At 40.3% G+C, this 8644-nt stretch overlaps 1 protein-coding gene across 1 annotated transcript; it reads right to left on the reverse strand.

Moving 5' to 3' along the window:
• Positions 1 to 2861: 2861 nt before the first annotated feature.
• Positions 2862 to 8298, reverse strand: LOC129810814 (programmed cell death 1 ligand 1-like). Its single transcript, XM_055861736.1, has 6 exons — positions 7769 to 8298; positions 6656 to 6715; positions 6109 to 6459; positions 5591 to 5869; positions 4849 to 4962; positions 2862 to 3709 (listed from the first exon to the last, which is right to left on the reverse strand). The coding sequence occupies exons 2-6, from the start codon at positions 6708 to 6710 to the stop codon at positions 3684 to 3686; spliced, it is 825 nt and encodes a 274-aa protein (XP_055717711.1). The 5' UTR covers positions 6711 to 6715; positions 7769 to 8298; the 3' UTR covers positions 2862 to 3683.
• Between the last annotated feature and the right edge of the window lie 346 nt (positions 8299 to 8644).

Consider the following 8644-nt stretch of genomic DNA (forward strand, 5'->3'; position numbering starts at 1 on the left):
AGTCACTCCTGCATTGTCTTGGCTGTGTGCTTAAGGTTGTTGTCCTGTTGGAAGGTGAACCTTCGCCCCAGTCTGTGGTCCTGAGTGCTCTGGAGCAGGTTTTCATCAAGGATCTCTCTGTACTTTGCTCCGTTCATCTTTCCCTCGATCCTGACTCTCCCAGTCCCTGCCACTGAAAAACATCCCCACAGCATGATGCTGCCACCACCATGCTTCACCGTAGGGATGGTGCCAGGTTTCCTCCAGACGTGATGCTTGGCATTCAGGTCAAAGGGTTCAATCTTGGTTTCATCAGACCAGATAATCTTGTTTCTCATGGTCTGAGAGTCTTTAGGTGCCTTTTGGAAAACTCCAAGCAGGCTGTCATGTGACTTAGACTGAGGAGTGGCTTCCGTCTTGCCACTCTACCTGAAAGGCCTGATTGGTGGAGTGCTGCAGAGATGGTTGTCTTTCTGGAAGATTCTCCCATCTCCACAGAGGAACTTTGGAGCTCCTTCAGAGTGACCATCGGGTTCCTGGTCACCTCCCTAACCAAGGTCCTTCTCCCCCGATTACTCAGTTTGGCCGGCGGCCAGCTCTAAAAAGAGTCTTGGTGTTTTGTAACTTCCATTTAAGAATGATGGAGGCCACTGTGTTCTTGGGAACCTTCAATGCTGTAGAATTGTTTTGGTGTCCTTCCCCAGATCTGTGCCTCGAGACAATCCTGTCTCGGAGCTCTACGGGCAATTCCTTCAACCTCATGGCTTGGTTTTTGCTCTGACATGCACTATCAACTGTGTGACCTTATATAGACAGGTGTGTGCCTTTCCAAATTATGTCCAATTAATTGAATGTTCCACAGGTGGACTCCAATCAAGTTGTATAAACATCTCAAGGATGATCAATGGAAACAGGATGTGCCTGAGCTCCAAGGGGTCTGAATACTTTCCAAAGGTACTGTATATATACTGTATATATTTTTTTAAAGCACTAATCACTCAGCACTACCCAGCACAGACCCAATCTTTGCACTTGAGGCGAGAGAACATTTGAATTTTGATCAACAGAGCCTCCTTCCAAACTAATGTCAGATGTTATTTAATACCATGGTAGAACAGATACGTTTGGGACAACAGAAGGAAGAAACTGGTATCTGAGGTAAGACACACCAAGATCCTCAGGGTGGAGCCACTGGGAAATCCTTGTCTGTTTCCTTGTGTAACAAAGTATAGACCAGCGGTATTCAAATCCTACTGTGGAGGTCCGGAGTACTGTTGTTCTACCTGATACTGAATTGCACCCACGTGATGTCGCAGGCCTAAATCAGAGAGACATAGGAAGAGGGAGCCCCAACTCGGCAGAGTTTCGTTGTTCCGCCCAACAACCAAGGAGTTTTTTTTATGGAGGTCAATGAGAGAGTGTTGCATTTGGTACCCCGAAAATGTATTATTGTTACTAGTGTACTGATATAGTAGGACACGTGACATCCCGGCAACTTGTAAGTTAAAAAAAAACAACTCCATATCGGTGTTGTCCCGAGATGGCTATGCATATTTATGGCATAAGGCTAGTAGCATAGCATCTCTTTCCGTTGATTACAGGCGGTTGACGTCAACAACCTTCATTGAATATTTACAAAAAAAGATCACAATAATGAGATGTATCCACCAATCCAAAGAAAGGATAGGCGAAAGCTAGACAGCGCGCCTTGCCGCTTTGTGGACAACGACTCCCATTGTTAGGACGGAGAGACATGTAGCTGGTCAGTATATCCATCATCTTTGACTAAATCAATCCCTGATTAGCGGGGAAGAAGGGAAAAAAGCTGTGCAATTGGTTTTAAGGGTTCAGATTTGATTTTGCGAGGTATAGACTGTCACGAATAGCATACAATCATTGTCATGGCACATGTTTTACAATGTACTAGTGAGCATATCTTATTATGTGAATTAGAAAAAAGACCAGAGTTGATGACTGAGTTTCAATTTGATGACCGAGATATTTCTTTAAGCAGGAAACATCATCAGCATTTCCCATCAGCACCACCCGTCTTTCATGTCTATAGACAAAGTTCTTTTCTAGGAAATTGTGCAATGGACTGACTCAATCCAGTCCCACTGTAGAGTTGCCATGTGACTCAGACAGAAAGTGAAACTGTGTGGTCACAAGGTCTAAGTCATCAAATGGTTAGACTCATAATGCGTATCAAACAGTATCAAATACCTGGAGTACAGTAAACAACTGTGTTAGTATGAGCGATACTTAAACTGTGGCTGGAATCACTCATTTTCCTTCTGGGGTTTCATGGGACGCATGGAAGGGAACTGTTTTTTCAATAAAATCCCCCAAAGTTGGACATCTCTGTATAAACATGTTATTATCTCTGTATTACACTTAGTAACGGTACAAGATATACAGTAAGTAAATGCAATGACGAACCATGACCATAGGACCTAGGCCTTCAGAGGGACCAAAAATCTTCCATTAAGTTGTATGAAACGAAAAAATCTAGTCAATAACACAAAACAGAGCATCACTTAAAGCTGCAATATGTACATTTTTGGGAGACCTGACCAAATTCACATAGAAATATGCATTATAGATCTGTCTTTCGAATTGAAAGCAAGTCTAAGAAGCTGTAGATCTGTTCTATATGAGCTATTTCTATGCTTCCCCATTCTGAAGTTTTGTTTTTGAGTCTTTTCCTTTTGGTTTTGTACACCAGCTTCTCACAGCTGAAAATACAATATTTTTGTTATGGAAAATATATTTCACAGCTGTTTAGATTGTACAATGATTATCTACACAATGAGCACTTGTTTTGTCACATAAACTGAAATTAGGCGAACTATTAGTATTTTTGCAACCAGGAAATGGTGGAGCGATTTCAGCATAGTGCATATTTAATGCACCTGACATAATAATTTCTGTAGATGGACCATTCTAGTTCTAAGTGAAGGAGAAGCAATGCTTTTTGATGACATTATGAGAAGGCCTAGACAAAGACGTTTATAACTAACCCAAGATAGACCACAGCCTGTCTTTCCAATGGGAGCAAATTAATCATAATGGGCAGAACAAGCAAGGAGGTGGGCAGTGCCAAGAGCGAGCTAGAGAGATCCTATTGGCACATTATAGCATATATTTACATATTTCCATTAGGGAACGCCTACTCTGTGAAGTACTCAATTCACCCTTGCACTCCTAAACAACGCCATTTAAAAAAAAATCATTGGCAAATGTTAGTCTAAAAAATGCAATCCACTCTGTTTTTTACAGATTATAGTTTTGGAAACAGAAAACTGTATGGAGATCAACTTTTTAATCGATGAGAAAATTAGCAATGTCTGCCAAAATCCATCTCGCTCCATCTTCTCCTACTGCCGGAAACTGGGCTTCCTCTCATTAACATATTTGGTAGTGAGTGGAAATGCCAACCGGATGCATCACACTTAGTTAACAGAAAATGTAGCACAATTACACTTTTCGTTGACAGAGTCAATGTGTATGTGTGTCCATGAGTCTTTTGTGTTCTCAGTCCTCTCCTGGCAGAGTTTACAGTTTCAGTGAGGAGTCTCTTTCTCTGTTGCCTCCTGGTACAGGTCACTGACAGTCACAAACAGTCTATCACCAGGACCAGTTGGAGCTGCCGAAAGGGGTCCAGGCAGGTCAGAAGTCACACCTCTGTTGAGCCCAGGAGGGTGTTAGAGCATGATGGTCCTGGGCCTCCCTGTGAACAGAACGTAAAGGCGGGTTATAGTTTACATAATGTTGCATGAGATGTCCTATTCATGTTATTGCTTAGAAAGTAGTAATTTTGTAACACTTTTAGTGTCTAAGGTTGGGACTTTCCTTTCCTCTTTCTCGCTCTTTGGTTTTTAACACGCTGACTTCTCAAAATGCTATTGCAGTAATACTGTAAGTATAAACCAATAGGAGGCTGCTGAGGGGAAGAATGGCTCATAATAATGGTAATCATGTATTTGATACCATACTATTCCATTCCAGCCATTACCACAAGTGTTAGTGTTACCCTGCCATAAATAACCCTTACCGTAACCCTTTAAAAAAAAAAAATTCACTTAAACGTGGTGTCGTCAGAGTTGGGACGTCCCAAGGATCCCCTTTTGACTGTTCCTTACCACAATCCCGTCCTCCCCAATGAAGGTGCCACCAACTTCCTGTGTTGTAAACTTGATAGAGATCGAGACTGATAGGGGACTTTTCTAAAAATAAGGAATGACTAGCTCTATATCAGGCTGCCGGGACTTTTAAAGCTGGCCTTAATACTCATCTCTATCGGCTGGACTACCCTTCCTACTAGAATTTGATTGTTGGTTTCATGATATGGTTAGATATATTTGTTTCGTTAAAAAAAAAAAATATTTGTTCTATTTTATTTCATGTACTTTGAGATTTTTCTTGGTTAAATGAAAAGTGCTTTACCAATGTATTAAATTATTGTTGTTATTATTATTAGTAGTAGTAAACCATCCACATGATTTACAACATGTGAAACCCCCCCCCCCCCCCCCCAACACAAACACAAACTGTGGGGGTGTTTCCACACGTGGCAGTTCAGACAGGTTTAGAAAGCACACACTCATGTTCTCACATGCTAAGTCATTAGGGTCATTAGGGTCATTGTCACAAGATTCAGATTCTTTTTTTTCCCAGTCTCACACTAACTCTGTACGTGATCATTCTGGCTTCAACATCAGTTACAACTTTAGATGTTAAAGTGCATACTTCCTCTCTAGGATGTCTATCTCAGGCAACATGAAACAGTGGAAACTCCTTGTAACAAACTTGAGATAAAAAATGTGTGCAAATCAATTAAGGACTGTAGAAAAGTTAAGTGTATGTTACCTTTCTTTCTGCGATACCCGAAGATGGTAGCTGCAATGATCATAGCCACCGTCAATGTCGTGCCCAATACAATAGAAAGGGTGTTAGGTTTACTCTCAATCACAGGTATTTCATCTGTGAGTAAAAAAGATAGGGAGAGTGAAACCATTTTATTTTTCATCATAAACTGTATATAATACTGCCTATGTTCTCAGTAAAAAGGTCTAAACATAAAAAAAACATTTAGGAAAGAGAACAATATTACACCAGATAAAAAGGGTTTAAGAGAATTTCCAGAAATTGGTCAAACTAAAAACAGCGCCACTACCAAGCAATAAAACAATGATTGGTAGAAGTTCTGACAAAAATTGGGTCTTCATGAAAAGATTTATACACTATCTGCTAGCCATCTTCAAAGCCCATGTTTTTTTCCCCACATTGACTTATGACGCCTACAATGTGATTAATTGAATGGAAGGGAAAACATCACCCCGACACCTACGCTTTACAGCACTATGCTCGTTGAAGAAAGCACCCGTTTTAAAGCATCTTATCAACAACACATCTATGCACTCCAACCCCCACTTTCCATTCAGAGGTTAAATAGACCTTGTTGTGCTTTCACTATAGTGCTTTCACACTATAATGTCACATGGTATTGCTTATAAATGTGTTATGTATGAGTTATGAATGTGTTATGAAGTCCTTATGTAGATGCCCTTCAAATAGTGTAACCAAACAGGGAAATTCACCCACTTCATACCTGGGATGTCAAACCTGGCTGATGGACCCTTTGGATCATCACCTTTCTCCACAAAGGCACATGTGTAGTTGTTTTTCTCAGAGTATTTGACCGTTATCTTGCTGGTGACATGGAAAAGCTGGTCTGGAGTTTTCACAACGGTGTCGTTGGATTTGATGTTCCTGAGACTCTTGTCTCTCCAGTTGATTGTGGCAAGAGGATAGCCCTCAGACTCACAGGCCAGCTCCACCTCATCTCCCCCACGTCTCTGCATGCTTTTAATGATAGTCTTATAGGTAGCTAAAGGACACATGAAAGTTGAATGATAAAACATTCAACTCTATTACAACGCAGTACTTATAATGTGGTTAAACTACATATGTAACAACATGTGAATACAGTGTAATTACAGTGTCGTATAAGAAAAACAAAGTAAAACGTTACCACATTTTTTTCAGACAAGTTCATTACCTAATATTGATTGACTGCTTATAAAAACTACAGTACTGTGCTATTGCAATGAAAGAGCTTTAACTCACCTTTGACAGTCAAAGTGGTCTGTTTATAATCAGCTCCCCCCATTTCCACAAGACATCGGTACACCCCAGAGTCGTTGATCCTCAGCCTGGACACATGTAGCTTGGCCCAGCCATTGGTCAGCTCCTCCGACACCAACCGTGCCCTGCCGCGGTACTGGAGATTCTGAGAAGTGAGGTCCTCCTGTCCGTTATCCAGCTTGTACACCTCTACATCTGGAAGGGGCTGGACCCGTTGCCATATCACTGACAGGTTCGGGTCCCAGCCCCCAGGTTGGAACCTGCAGCCCATGGTGACATCACCGTTGAACTCCGCCACATGTGAGAGACTGTCCACCTCCACTGTGAACAAGGCTGTGGGGGGGTGGGGTCAGAGATAGATTAGCAACATTGGCAATATCATCCATATTGAGATCAGATATCCAACAGTCAGTCAGAAGTCACAATAACCAGGCTAAAGTGTGCTCTAAACAATGAGGAAAAAAATATGAAGGTGGCTTTTGAGTCTATTGTATTATCGTGAATGTACTTTCAAAAGTCAATGACATACCTGCAAGAGTTGGCCATAAGACTACATGTAAAACCAAGACAAAAGCCTTCTCCATTTGACCTAGAGAAGGAATGACATGTTTGAAATTTTGCAACCAATAGCTTTTGTAAGTGGAGTCCTGAGTTCAATAAAAAATGAGTCAGTCCTTTGAAATAGAACAGAAATTGGCACACTAGAACCACTGTATAAGTCTGGTCTGAACTGGTTCTCGGGTGCTTCAGCAACTGATGCAATGGAGAAAAGGCATGAAAGAATATGTATTAATTTGTTGCTGTGTGGTCTAACTTTAACTCCTGATTAGACCAGACTGGTATGAGTCAGCAGCATTGGCAGAAATAGAGCATTTTACTTTCCTATAGGGCAGCGGGTAGTCTAACGGTTAAGAGCGTTGGGCCAGTAACTGAAAGGTCGCTAGTTCGAATCCCTGAGGCTGACTAGATAAAAAATGTGTTAATGTGCCCTTGAACAAAGCAGTTGCTCTGGATAAGAGCATCTGGTTAATGACAAAAATATATATTTAAATAATACCACTACTGATCATGGGTACCATTCTGCATTATGTATGTACAGGCTCTCTCTGGTTAAGAACAGGGGGTGTAAATAAATGGAGTTAATAACACCAGGTTCAGTGCAGCTCTGATTTCATAGATTCCACTTTCAATCAATAAGAATAATACATCCAAATCATGGAAATCAATCCCCCATCTGAGGGTTTTATCGCCGCAGCATAGTAAACCATGGTAAATGCATTTGTGTATAACAGAGTGTATACTGAAACATAACAAGAGCTTTTCTGCTACAGTGAATAGGTTATTCATTTAGTTATTTAACCCAAGTAGTGGATTGGGGAAAGCCTTGCTCAGAAAAAGTCAACTCAAAATGTCCTGGCAGAGACAAATATATTATAGAATAAAAAATATATAAAAAATCCTTAAAGTAAATTCAACATAACAATATTAGTCTCCACAATATATCATCAAGTTTAAGTTTCTGATAAGCAAATAAAAGCTTTAAAATCATAGAAATTGATTAAAACAAAAGCAATAAAACATTGGCACATAAACTAATTGAAGTTAAAGCACGCATTAAATGTAGTGTGTATTGTTCTACTACCTTTGCTGAGGTCTTGCTTGTTCTTTCAGAGTTCCTCTCACATCACATCAGTCATATATTCTGTTTTTTGTATGCAACTTCCTCTCGATCCTCTCCCTCTACTGTAATTATCGACATCCTCCGGTCAAAGCCGAGTAGTTTCCTGATAGTGACTATGCGATATTTGCTCATTTACTTATCTGGGAAAAAAGAGGTGAATAACCTAGTATAACAACATTTGCCATGGCAAAATTATCACTAAAAACATAAACACTATTATCATTTAGGGCCAGGGGAATCCCTGATTTAAAAAAAGGAGATTGGGATTGAGTACGGTTGTGGAACCTGGATAAATGATCTCTCTCTATACAGAGCTCTTCATTTTTTGTTGTTAATTTTTGTCGTAAATAGTCCTGGCCATAATGATAACTTTAATCAGAGTCATTTATGGTTAAAATCCTCCTTTCATTTTGCAATATAGTTGTAGGGTTTTTGTAATATCGAATGTTGGCTAATGGAGGAAATCATCGAAACCCTCCCAAGATTACACACTTTTTACTGTCAGGGTAGGAAAAATTGTTTAACCCCTTATTTACTCAACAAGGAAGGACTCGGAAAGTTACGGTAAAGAGGAGGAGTCTAGGGGTCTATTATGATAGTCTCAGGCAATGAGCCAAAATACCCACTACAGCAAAGGAACACCCCAGCTCAGACTACTTCCTTGTTTTGACTGCCCAGTGCAGTCAAAAACGTTATTTGCTATGTTTTATATATCGGTTGGAATAATACAGTGAAATTGTGAAAATGATGATAATGCCCTTTTAATGTAAGAGCCGTTTGAAACGATTCTTGAAATGTCAGCCTGTTTTGGCTTGCCTGGACAAATTAGTGAACAGA

The sequence above is a fragment of the Salvelinus fontinalis genome, chromosome 2, assembly GCF_029448725.1.
Source record: "Salvelinus fontinalis isolate EN_2023a chromosome 2, ASM2944872v1, whole genome shotgun sequence".
NCBI classification, from domain to species: domain Eukaryota; kingdom Metazoa; phylum Chordata; class Actinopteri; order Salmoniformes; family Salmonidae; genus Salvelinus; species Salvelinus fontinalis.

Excerpts from the sequence above, each read along its gene's own strand:
- LOC129810814 (XM_055861736.1), bottom strand. The coding sequence starts at position 6,710 with ATGGAGAAGGCTTTTGTCTTGGTTTTACATGTAGTCTTATGGCCAACT. Across the intron at positions 5,870-6,108 it reads GACCACTTTGACTGTCAAAG|CTACCTATAAGACTATCATT; the intron begins GTGAGTTAAAGC and ends TGTGTCCTTTAG. Across the intron at positions 4,963-5,590 it reads AGCCAGGTTTGACATCCCAG|ATGAAATACCTGTGATTGAG; the intron begins GTATGAAGTGGG and ends TTTTACTCACAG.